General features: G+C 47.7%; 1 protein-coding gene across 1 annotated transcript in view; it reads right to left on the bottom strand.

Annotated features, from left to right (window-relative positions):
* SLC25A33 (solute carrier family 25 member 33) overlaps positions 1 to 7542 on the bottom strand; it is a 33628-nt gene extending 26086 nt beyond the window's left edge. Inside the window, exon 1 of the mRNA XM_042995460.1 lies at positions 7276 to 7542. Within this exon, the coding sequence (XP_042851394.1) occupies positions 7276 to 7331 (56 nt within the window). The 5' untranslated portion in view covers positions 7332 to 7542. The remainder of the gene's footprint in view (positions 1 to 7275) is intronic.
* Positions 7543 to 13317: the final 5775 nt, after the last annotated feature.

Raw genomic sequence — 13317 nt, 5'->3', positions numbered from 1 at the left:
ATCACATCGTCAGGAAAGCAAGTCTGACTGGATACCAATATTTAAGACCACTCATCTCCAAAGCGGGGGACATGCTCTAAGTGTGCACAGTGGAATACAGGAAAATAATTACAGGAAAAATAAAATAAAATTCCAGTTTATTTCTAATCTCCACCATTTACTTTCTATGTTGTGTATATGCTTTATAATAGGTATGAAATCCACAGAATATAAACATATACAGATATGCGCAAACATTTTAATCATAGGGCTGTGTGATCAAGATTTGCAGAACACTACTCTAGGCCGGTGGTTCCCAACGGTGGCAATGATGCCCCCACCCGAGTGACATCCGGCTGGGTCTGGAGACATTTTTAGCTGTTGCTCTTGGGGGAGGGGGTACTGGGCATCTGGTGGGGAGAGACCAGGGATGCTGCCACACATCCTGCACGGGGCGCACAGGAAAGCGACAGTAACACCCTGCCCCTCCCCAAAGGATGATCTGGCCAAGGCTGAGAAACTCTGTTCTGTATCAGCAAACTGGACATTATATGTGAAGGCAGTAGAACCAATGTGGAGGGCACTGCTGTTTGCCTCGCCGGCCTCCACTCCCCTCTTCCTGTCTTCATAAGACGCCTAATTTCTTAAGTCATGCAGTTTGGACCGTATCGAACCCATTTCTGGTTTTAGCCCTGACTCACTCAATCAACGTAATACCATCTATGTTGCCATGTCATCTGTTCGGAGTTGGGCACATGATTCGGCCCAAAATAAACAGCATAATCCCCTGGGAGCAGTAACTGGTTTAGAGATGGGTGCATTAGAGTCGGTCCAATCAGATCAAGCTCAAGACTTTTCAATGGTGGAGAAATACTAGGAGCTTCTGGAAGCCATTCTGCATTCATGATCTCCAATCTTGGAATCATGCGGATATTTCTGGAACACAGGAATCACTGAGGGGTCCTGCAGTGATGATGTTGAGCCGTTTAAATAAGCCCTCCCCGAAGCCTGTTCTCTCTCTAAAATTTAGGTGTATGTGCCAATAATCAAGCCAGTTGGAAGTGAATTTTTATTACTTACAAATGAAAGCCTCCTAAATGAGCCTAGTCAATAAGAAAAAATTTACACCCTCACTAATTCAAGAAACCACTTACAGAATTTGAGTATTATCAATAATCTTCCAAAAAGCAGTTAGGACTTGTGTTTCTAGGAGGCTATGTTTCTTCCAACAGTTATGAGGAAACTCCCTGGATAGGATTTTGATTTTGCTCCTAAGGTAATACTGCTCTAACTACTGATGCCCAAGTTCAGAGATAACTCTCTGTGGGATATCCCACTCAGTGAAACCATGGAAAGGGTTTGAACAGGGTAGCAGAAAGGCCATGAGCAGCGAGCGGTTAAATTATGTCTTGAAGCGGTCATGAGAGAGAGCTGCTCTCTAGAATCTATTTGCCCAATTTTCTAAAAAATCTATTACCTGGATTTTTCTGTGTCTTCTCCCCCTTACTAATTATTCTTATATGCACCCCCCCCCCATTCCTTCAGCCCAGAACTGAAGTCTTGTGTTTATCACATAAACATGTATTTAACCTTTTCATTTTACCCGCATAAGCCGTACCTGATTATTTTCCCGCTATGGACTAGGTTTCTCTCTTCCAGTTTATGCAGAACAAAGCTAGACTATCACTATTACAACATTCACACTAGATTTTTTTCTATCTTTATTAGACCAGCGACACAAAAAACGTTTAATTATGCAAATTTTTACCTTTTAAACTCTGAGTATCAAGTAACAAGGACAGCTTTCAAAAGCTAGATGTTTTCAACAAGAACCGGTCTTCTACATACACAGTCACTCATCCTAGACACTAAAGCCGAGATCAATATGCTCTTTATTATAATTGCTACCCAACTGAGAGTAAACTGTTTTCCAGATTCACAGCTTCTACGTAATAGCTACAACGTGGATTCCACCAACAAATGATACCCGCCAGACAACCTGTGATCCCAATCTATGGAGTTTTCAGTAATTCCCCTCTTCATTGGCTACCTCTATAGTCACGACTTGAAAACACTAGTACCTGTTTCTATATAATATTCTGGAATGTCTTATTTGAATACCTGGCATAAGGCTTAGAAGATTTCAGTTATGCAAATTCTGTATTTACTCAAAGCAAAATGCATCGTTTTTATGCAGCTAATTATCTTTTAGATGCTATTTCCTATATTCTGTATCATTTAGAAAGAACATTTAAATAGCACCCTACTTTCTTTTTTTATTTTTGAGACAGAGAGAGAGAGGGCATGCGAGCGAGCGCAAGTGGGGGAGGGACAGAGAGAGAGAGGGAGACACAGAATCTGAAGCAGGCTCCAGGCTGTCAGCACAGAGCCCGCCGCAGGGCTCGAACTCGGGAACCGCGAGATCATGACCTTGAAGTTGGACACTCAACCGCCTGAGCCACTTAGGCGCCGGTAAATAGCGCCCTACCGAATGAATAAAAAACTCTACAGTATTTTCTAAACCTGAGGAGAATCATTTTTAGCAAGTCCACGAATCCAAAATAATGTTACTGTATGCCAATTAGAGTTTCAGCAAATCTTAATAGAGAACCATGTTCCCAATTCATAAATAATCAAAGCACTACTTTTATTTGGGACAATTTAACAGAGCACATAAATCTAAACCCCAGATAAGCCACACACTACCTTTTATTCAGTTAGTCAATCATTAAGTAAGTATCGATTAGGCATCTGTAACAAGTGTGATACTGTACTTGACGTGTAATGGTGATGAAAGGTGATGAAAACCGACACAGTTGCTATTCCCATGAAGGCTACTTCCAGCGGGAATCCCTCATACAAACACCACACGGCCTTTAAAACCGTCTGTCACAGGGGTGCCTGGGCGGCTCAGTAGGTTGAGCGTCCGTCTGTCCAACTCTTGATTTTGGCTCAGGCCCTGATCCCAGGGTCTCGGGATTGAGCCCTGTGCCGGGCTCTGCACTGAGCATGGAGCCTGCTTGGGATTCTCTCTCTCCCTCTCCTCCCCCCACTCTGCCCCTCTACCCCGCTCTCACGCACTCTCTAAAATAAAATTAAAAATTAAAAAAAATGTCTGTCACATATGTAAAATACACCGAAGAAGCAAAAGCCAACGTATATTCTCGATATACGTAAGTCTTCTATAAAATATTATGTGCACACTGTAACGTGTCTTTTACCAAAATTTCTTTCAGCACGGCAGGCCCCCTGTCAAACACAACACGCGCCTCACACTCCCAAGGTGACCATTAGCTGATACAGATTACATTCCTAGGCACAAGCAAAGTACAAGTACACCAGGTGACAGATGTCCATAATGCAGGCGGGGGTGGGGGGGGCGATACTCAATCTTGGACACACCTTGGATTACCTATTTTAAAACCTTAGAGACATACTATAGTCCCACTAAGATACATTTTAAAGGCCATGGTGAGTATATTTGACGACAAAGGAAAAAACACATGCCACCAAAATAGGACTAAAGCATATAATCCAGGTCATCTGCCTCTAACTCCCGGGACAGCTTAGCCCGGCTCTTCCAGGTGCTGAGCACGTCTACTAAGTCGTCGCCTGGCTGTCACTGCTTCTTCAGCAGCCGAAGGGTGTCACTAACATTATATGGACTGCCAGAACCCCCGAGACATCTGAGAAGGAAAGTTTAAAGGATTTTTCTTGTATTTTTTTTAATGCTTATTTATTTTTGAGAGAGAGAGAGAGAGAGAGAGAGAGAGAGAGAGGGAGGGAAGGGGGGAGGGGCGGAGAGAGAGGGAGACAGGATCTGAAGCAGGCTCCAGGCTCTGAGCTGTCAGCACGGAGCCTGACTCGCGGGACTTGAACTCACCTGAGATCACGACCTGAGCGGAAGTCAGACACTTAACTGACTAATCCACCCAGGCACCCCATTAAAGGATTTTTCTTAATAGGTATAACGTCTGGACCCAGAAGGGCCACTCCAAAGGATTTCGGCGTTTCTCTTCCTGAGAATGCTTAAACAGTAGAAAAGGAACCACGGGTTTTGTTATGTAGTAACAAAATCTGTTTAAATATGCTTTTTATTTTGATAACAATACAACCCAGATTTGGGGACGAGAGGGAAGAAAGCAGAAAACTGCAGTATCCCTAAAGATACTAAAAATCAACATCCAACGAATGACGTTCACCCATGCAGAAGTAACACATCGTAAGAGCTGGTTACGAATGAATGTGCGGGTAGGTGTCAAAACCTTAAAGATGGGTTTTGCCTCGGTGATTGTACCTTTAATGGTTTATCCTAAGAAACCGATCAGAGACCTACACATACATGTACACGTAAGGATGTCCAGTTATTTGTTTTTAAAAAATTAGACATAAGATTAAAAAGAAATTATCATCAGAATAAGTTAGGGAGCCCTGTCATAAAATTACTTTAACATCCTCACTGAACTCCAGTCACTGGGCTTGGAAATTGTGTTCACCTTTTTCATGGCAACCACTGAACAGTAGAGTGACTACAGGTACACTCAGAAAATTCACTCCCGTGCTGTCATTAAAACTCAATATATTACTAAGAAGAAAGCAATTTAAAGAATACGAGCCTATTTTAAAATTAGCTATGAGGGGCGCCTGGGTGGCTCAGTCGGTTAAGCATCCGACTTCAGCTCAGGTCACGATCTCCCGGTCCTTGAGTTCGAGCCCCGCGTCAGGCTCTGTGCTGACAGCTCAGAGCCTGGAGCCTGTTTCAGATTCTGTGTCTCCCTCTCTCTGACCCTCCCCTGTTCATGCTCTGTCTCTCTCTGTCTCAAAAATAAATAAAAACGTTAAAAAAAAATTAAAAAAAAATTAGCTATGAAATTACATTTGGTACACATATACATGCAGAGAACCTTTTCCAAAGAGCTTATTTTTAGGTGTTGCTTTGTGGGTGGTTTTTCCTGCAGTTCTCTTTTTTAAGGGTAACACTGTGTTAAAAAGAGGACTACTACAGATTAATGTAGGAGTATTTTTTGCCTTTGCAAAGAACCCAAGAAACTGTCTTTAAAAACAAAGTGAAAGAAACTTAAAGGACTAGGAGTTGTTTGGGACGCAGTTTTTATTTCCCAGGCTCTAATGTTAATTTTCAACTTAGTCGTAAGCCTCTTATACCTGATAAACATAGTTCTTCGATATCATTAATTACTGATAAGTTAAACTTGCTTGGTATTAGTTCCCAAAGGCTATTCACTAAATGGGAGGAACGTGACAAATTTACAAACAAAGGGCTCTGACTTCCTTACAAAGATAATGAATCTTAGAGTATTGGAAAGATGCCAGCTTCACAACAGTGGAAACTACTAGTTAGAGCAAAGCAGGGAGTCTGCCTTTGGGCCAGGTGGCCCCACTGGGTTTACTGATTTTAACTATATGACAGACTCATGTTCTTTCATAAAAGGAAAGGGAAGTAACATACATATCCTAGGCTAGTGGGAATGTATCAAAATCCAATTCGTTACTGCCAAAACAGCCCTTCGAAGATTCATTCTGTCTTGAGTATCCACAAGAAATCCGGAGCTGCTGTAGAAGATGGAACTGAAACCTGTTAAATACGATGGCTTCAGGCACCACCCTAATCAACTCTATATTTTAATCAGTCCGTGTGAGTTGTGCCGGCTGCTGCAATCTTCCTCCATCACCAGGGAAGAGGCTGGAGCTCCAGTAGGAGAATTAGCAGCCAGAGGGCACTGTGAAGGGCAGGTAGGGAAATTCATCAAGACAGGGCGATAGATTTTTGCAGTAAGCCTCACAGAAGCTGCTCCAGACCAGGTAACTCTCCTAGTCTGGGATACAAAGAATTTTTTTAAAAAACCACCTCACTAAAAACAGGAAATCAAAATTACGGAGTAAGAAATCATTTTTAAAAATTACCCTTCTTGGCTTGAGAAATGACTTTTGCACGGCCAACCTGTTTCAAACTCCCCAGAATGAAAATTAATACACTAGATTAATTTAGGAATACACCCCCATACCCGTTACTCTCAGGAAACACTGGGGGATGATGTGACCAGATGGAGAAGGAAGGACAGGTTAGAGATGAATGAGAAATTCTTCCTATCTATGAAGAACCAAAACTTTTTGGCTGGAGAAACAAAGTGGGTGATCACCTACATAAGAACAAAGAGTTCAGGAACATTTTCATCCCTTACTTTTGGGCAGGTTAAGTTCTCAACCGTTACTGGTTTGTAATAAGGAGCACACTTCAGGCCAAGCTGCAACTAAAATACTCAAGTCAAGATGATAATCCACAATAAATTCTATTTTATGCAGACTGTCCCACACTTAAAAAATTGCTGTGCCAGGCCTCTTATTTGAGGTCCTCAAATAAGACCAAATTCCTGGAAGACTGCAAAAGGACCCAAAGCCACCAGCTGTATTAAAAGGAAAAAAAAAAAAAATTACTAATACTCAAAAATATTTTCACTACTATTTTCCGAAGAATCGAAAGATCAGCTCCCTTCCTAACCCCCCCTACCACCCAACCTCCCTAAAACCGCGTTGCCACCGCTGAAAAATACAAGGTGCGTGACGATCAAAAAAATGCAGAGCTCTCGAAACAGGGCACATCTTACGGTGGACGCGTCCACCGGCAGGTGAGAAGCATTTCAACACACCGCCCTGACCTCATCCCCCCACCCCCACCCCAAGGCCCCCAGAGGCCCTCCCGCGGGTTGCGGGTCAGCATCGCGGCTCGCCAGCGCTACCTTCCAGGCCCCTGCTGATGCCCAACACCTGCAGCCCTCTAGGCTGGCTGAACTCGCCGCGGCGCGACCCCGAGGACCCCCCCCGGGCCCACCCCAGCGCCCGCAAGACTGCCCAGGCCCTTGGGAAACAGGCCCTGGAGCACAATCCGGGCAGAAGGACAGCGAGTGCAGCACAGCCAGGGCGGCCGGCCGGGAGGATGTGGGGCGGACCGCGCCACAGTGGCCAGGCAGGACCGCCCCCGAGTGACACTCGTCACGCCAGCCTCTGATTGTTTAAGAGGAGAAAAAGCCAGACTCGCCGAGGCGGGGGAGAAAGGGCGTGGGAGCGCGGCGGGCTCGGGGTGAAACCACCCCCGGGGGATGCGGCCCGAGGTGGGGGAAGGCCCGCGCCCCCAGGGCCTCCCCACCGCCGGGACTTCCTCCTCTGGGAGCCGGCGTTCCGGCCCGGCGAGGGCGGGTAACCGGGGGGCAGGGGGCGCCCCAGGGCGGGGGGGGGGGGGGGGAGGGGGGCGGGGACGCAGGGTCTGGACGGGACGCTCACCCGCCGGCGAAGAGGTGAAGCAGCGTGTTCTCCTTCTGCTGCGTGCCCGTCGCCATGGCCGCGCCGGCTCCACGGCCCGCCGCCTCCGGGTGCCCGGGGAGCGAGGCCGCTGGAGGGATGCGCGAGGTGGCCCGCTCCGCTCTCCCCGCGGCCCTCAGGCGGCTGCCGGCGCCGCCCCCATGCGCGCGCGGCCGGACAACCCGCTCCCTCGCCCAGCGCCCTCCGTGGCGTGGCCGCCGGCGCCTCACCGGCCTCTGCGGCGCGAGCCCAGCACCAGCCGGAGCCCGGCGCGCGGCCGTCACGTGGCGGGGGCCGGGCCGTGACGTCACGCGGCGGCGCGAGCCCGGGGCGGCACGCGGCGGGGGTGTGGGCCCGGATCCCGCGCGCCCATTGGCCGGCATGTGAGCGTGGGCGGGGCGACGGCGCAGCCTGGGCGGGCGTCTGCTCCGAGCGAAAGGCTGGGCGGGGCCGGCCTGGGCCGAGGCACCGGGAGCGAGAACCGGCCGACGCCGCTCGGTCCGCGCTCTGATGCAGACAGAGCCGCCTTGGCAAAGCCTAGGGGGACCCGGGGCCGGGACTCTTCCTTTTTTTTTTTTTTTTAGTGTATTTTTAGTTTAGTTTTTGTGATACGATGTGCAAAAAGGTGTGTAAATTACATATTGCATCCCGCAGCTCTGTATTCAACGTCCAGCTTAGGGAAAACACATAAAACAGCCTAACTTATTTTTGATTTTTCTGTAATTAGCATTATGTCCTGCAAAAACGCTTTTGGCCTATCCTTTCTGATCATCTGCCACCCAGGCTTCTGAGCTCCAAGCTTCTATATTCAAGCTGCTTCTCTACTTGTCCTTGGGTCACTGTCAAACTCAGCTGGCATCTTACCTCCAAGTCTGATAGGCAGGCCTTCCCTGGTCGCCCTGCAGCACCCTCTATCACATGATTCCACTTCATTTGCTCACATAGGCTCCTGCAGTTACTTTGCTGATTTATTCCTCTAAGCTGACCGTCTACCCCTGGAGTGTAAGCTTCAGGAGAGCAGGGATCTTGTTTCTTATTTCTGGTTGTTCCTGACAAGGTACCTGCCGCCAGTAATGACCCGAGAAGCTAATGAATACTTGTGCCGAACTGAACTCATCTTTCCATTCTTCCCCTTCCCCAAACCTGCCCTGCCTCTTGTATTTCCTGTCCTGGTGGTGACACCAGCATCTGCACAGACACTAACACCAGAAACTTTCCTGTTACCTTGGACTCCCCACTCTCTGTTTCTCTCAGCAGGCCCTCACTCACCTGGCATTTCTGTCTCCTGAAATTCTCCCAAAGCCATCTCCTTCTCTGTGTTCCTTCCATTATTGCTGTTGAAAGTTTTCATGCCTCTCACCTACTCTGCAGTAAAAAAATCTGCCCCTTTACCCAGTCTGTCATTCCCCGCTTCCATCCCCCTCCAGAGCACTACGTACAGAATATACCATGTTTTCAATCTCCAGAGTTGCTAAAAGCAGTACCTTGACCTAACCAAGCTGCTAGATGTCCAGTGTGTAAACACAAAGAAAGCTTAAGCAGAAGGGAAATTGTGTGCAAACACAGGAGCTGGGTATTTGATTGCTGGGGCTCTTTAAAAACAGCTTTTAGGAGCAGTCATCCAAAACGCAAATGCAGTGAATACTCCATATTAAAACCATTACTCCCAGGCTTAGAAAGAGGGAAAGCCATACGAATGCTCCATGATAGGAGGAAAAAGAGGAAAGGAAGGAAATAAGGCAAACAGGAAGAAAAAAAAAATCAAGTTTCTTCGTGTTTCCTGGATCTCCCAGATCCCTTGCTTTAGCTGCTTGTGAAGTCAGCGTTGGTCTTAGCTGAAGATGATTTATGGGGCATGAGTACAAGGAAGGAGAAAGTAATACAACCCTGTTAACCAGGAAGGAACCTCTCTCATCTAGGCAGGATTCTAACCCGAGGGGATGCCATCCTTGAGACACAGCCCTCCACATTGGCTGCTCTCACGGAAGTGTCTGAGGCTGGGACCCAGGCTTCTAACACCAGGGCTGGGTGCCAGCCTCTATTTATTTATTTATCTTGGTGGTGACTCCACGCTCAACGCAGGGCTCGATCTCATGGCTCTGAGATCAAGAGTCACATGCTCTATCAACTGAGCCAGTGGGGTGCCCCCAGCCTCTGGCTTTTTTTTTTTTTTAAGTTTATTTATTTTGAGAGAGAGAGAGAGAGAGAGAGAGAGAGAGAGAGAGAGAGAATGTGGACGTGCAAGTGGGGAGGGAGCAGAGAGAGAGGATCCGAGGCAGGCTCCACACTGTCCGCGCAGAGCCCGATGCAGGGCTCGAACCCATGAACTGGGAGATCACAACCAGAGCAGAAGCTGGATGCTTAAAAGACTGAGCCACTCAGGTGCCCCCAGGCTCTTGCTTTCTTTTGCTCAGCTAGCCTAGGCTGTGCTGGACGCATGCACAGCCCTCCCCACCTCCTTGTTAATAGTAACTCTGCCTTCATGTTAGAGCTTTTCCAAGGTCTTTCACGTATATTGTCTTGTGGGATACTCACCATGTCTGGCAAGCCCTGTTGTTTTCGTTTCCTTTTTATGGATAAGCAAGACAAATTTGCCCAAGGTCACACAGCTAGTTAGTGGCTGATGCAATGCTCTTTCATGCCTCTGTGCCTTAGAACATGCTGTTGCCTGGGATGCCCCCTTCCTCTGCTGGCCCAATGCCTTCTGGACCTCATTTGAGACCAGCTCAAAAAATCAGCTTTTCTGTGAGGCCACTGCTGTTCCCGTGGGGGCATCGAGTGCTTCCCTCTCCTGTTACCTGTCACTCAGCAAAGGGATCATGGCTGTGGCTACCAGGTCATGTTGCTGTGCATTCTTGCAGTGCAGGGCACCAGTGTTCCCTCCCTGCCTGGCATACGGGTTGGTGGGAGTGAAGGCTGGGACAATATTTTCAGAAGGAAGTCTGGACGTTTTGCCAAAATGTTGAAATGTGCACATCCTTTGACTGCCACGTGGAGGAAGAGATTTCATTCATTCATTTATTCAACATCTATTTATTGAGCATTTACTCTGTTTAAGGTAGTGTGCTAGGCTCGGGGTACATCAGGGGTTAAAATGGGTAAAAATCCTTGTCAAAACAGGAGCGCTCAGATCCAGCGACACATGAAAAGGATTGTGCATCAAAGCAAGTGAGAGATGTCCCCAGGATGAAAGGTTGGTTAACATTTGGAGGTCAATCAATATAGCATAGGAACAGAATAAAAGAGAAAAACCAGGTGATTGTGGCAGTAGATGCAGAAAAAGCATTTGACAAAACTGAATACCCATTCCTGAAAAAAGCTCTTGGCAAACTGGGAATATGAAGGAGTTCCTCTCCCTGAATAAGGGCGTCTACAACAGCTAACTTCATACTGGTAGTAAGATTGCTTGCCTGCCTCCCCAAGATCAGCAACAAGACCATCTATGCTTACCACTTTTCAGTGTGGCACTAGAGGTCCCAGTCAACGCAATAAGGCAAGAAAAATAAATACGAGACGTAAAGATCAGAAAGGAAGAAGTAAAATCGTCTTTAGTCACAGATGATATAACGGTTTACTACGGAGTCCTAATGAATCTGTATAACAAGGAATAGAACTAGTTAGTGAATTTAGTCAGATCACAAGAGACAAGGGTAATTATACAAGAAAGAAAGAATTTTTGCTAGCTACGAGCAATTTGAATATGAAAAAAATTTATTTTAGTGTTTATTTATTTTTAAAGGAGAGAGAGAGACAAAAAGCATGAGCGGGGGGAGGGGCAGAGAGAGAGAGGGAGATGCAGAATCAGAAGCAGGCTCCAGGCTCCGAGCTGGCAGCACAGAGTCTCGGATGCGGGTCTCGAACTCATGAGCTGTGAGATCACAACCTGAGCCAAAGTCGGATGCTTAACTGACCGAGCCACCCAGGCGCCCCCCAAAAAATTCTATTTACAACAGCATCTGAACAGCAGCAACCATAACAAAGAAGTCAGACATAAAGGAATGCATGATTCCATTTATATGAAAATCGAGAAAAGGCAAAACCAACGTATAGTGACAGAGAGCAGATCAGTAGGTGCCTAGGGCTGGGGCTAGGAAGGGGGTTGACTGCAAAGAGGCCAGAAGACATTCTTAGGGTGATGAAAATGTTCTCAAGCCTGATCGAGGTATACATACTTGTCAAACTTCAGTAAAATGGTTGCATCTTATTGTACGTAAATTATATCTCAATAACATTGATTGGAAAGGAAAAAAGCCAAGCAGACTACATGTATAAGCATACGTCCAACATATCAAGTTTAGGGATGAGGAAGGGCACAGACAGATGGTTCTACAGGGAGATCCACTTAGGCGCTAACCCCATTTAAGCCACCACTCCCAGACTTGGTGGGTGGGGGAGGAGAGGCTTGTTTGGGTTTTTTGCAACTGTTCAAATTTTGAAGGGCCTGAGGCTCCCTGCTGACCCGTTGCTGGTTTCTTCTTGCTTTCTTCCTCTGATTGGTGGCTGTCAAACCTCTAATTGCTTCTTTAATCCTTGTTTTTCTGCAAAGCTGCCCGCTCCTGGGAAAACACCTCCCACTGCACCCCCACAGGCTGGGATTTCAGATCTTTCCAGGGAATTGTAAGGAGCATTTTGCTTCCTTATTAAGCCTAAGGTTGGAACAGGGCTCTTTTCCCTCCTGAGAGGCCTCACCTAGAATGAGCTGATGTTCAAGGCCCCTGTCTTCCCAGGGGCTGGTGGGTAGCAGGAGCAGGGGGTATGGTTGGGGGGCAAAGGACAATTGCCCTGCGGGCTGCTGCACTCCTCCTTTTGTTTCTCCTTAAGAAATCCAGCCAGAGCCAAGTTTCTGCCACAGTCCTAATGAGGCTCTGCCAGCCCAGCCTCCTTGCTCATAAAAGGCCTGTGTTGTCCCGGCTCCCGCAAGGATAAGCTGCGGCCAGCAAGTTGCCCTCTTCAGGTCCGCCAGGCTGGAACCTGTTTGTCCAAGCTCTTTGTGAGCCCATCGCCCCTGCCCCCATGCTTCCCTGTTCCTTTCTCAGAAGGAATGCACTGTAGGGGAGGCAAAAGAAATTTGCTTCTACCCCTCTAGGTTCTTGGCTGTGACACCTCCTGTAATAAAAGAGAGATTCACAGGAGAAAAACGATTTAATTTCATACGTTTGGGGCCCCCAAAGACATCAGACCCAAAGAAGTGACCGGAGCAGATAGGTTTTCTACCTTTTTGACAAGGAAACCATAAAATTTGTGAAGAACTGACAAGACAAAGAAGTTTGGGCTTTTTTGGAAATTGGAAAGGAAGTACCAAGGTTTGTTTATCGGGCCTTCAGTACTGAGCAGCAGACCCTGTTACGAGGATTCTTAATTTTTTTTTTTTTAACGTTTATTTATTTTTGAGACAGAGAGAGACAGAGCATGAACGGGGGAGGGGCAGAGAGAGAGAGGGGGACACAGAATCGGAAGCAGGCTCCAGGCTCTGAGCCGTCGGCCCAGAGCCCGACGCGGGGCTCGAACTCAAGGACCGCGAGATCGTGATCTGAGCTAAAGTCGGACGCTTAACCGACTGAGCCACCCAGGCGCCCGTTACGAGGATTCTTCCTCATACCTATTGGCGGCCGTTGAAATGCACAAGAAGTCTAGTTCCAGAGTGGGCTGGAGACAAAGAGGTTAAGGACCTGTGTCACCCTAAAAGAAGGGAGGGTTGTCTTTAAATGACACCCCCAGGGCACCACACCCTCTTCAAGCTCCAAACGGTTTTGAATAGTTCTCCTTCCTGGGATTTAACGACCCCCTGTAAATGGCCTCCCGGTCAGGCAAGGTCAGGGTTTGCCATCAAATGGGGCGGACCAAGGTCAGGCTCGGCTGCTGCTGGGGGAGTTAGCCTCCGGGCTTCAGGGCCGGAGGCTCCTCACGGTTCCTCCAAGCTCCTTTCACAGATGAGCAGACCGAGCTCAGGAGAGGCTGAGGACGCTACCCCTGCCTGCAGAATGGGGGCGCTTCCCCGCCAAGCTGAGGCCGAGGTGAGCGCAC

The sequence above is a fragment of the Panthera tigris genome, chromosome C1 (assembly GCF_018350195.1).
Source record: "Panthera tigris isolate Pti1 chromosome C1, P.tigris_Pti1_mat1.1, whole genome shotgun sequence".
Lineage (NCBI taxonomy): Eukaryota > Metazoa > Chordata > Mammalia > Carnivora > Felidae > Panthera > Panthera tigris.
This window is presented reverse-complemented; position numbering and strand designations above follow the sequence as displayed.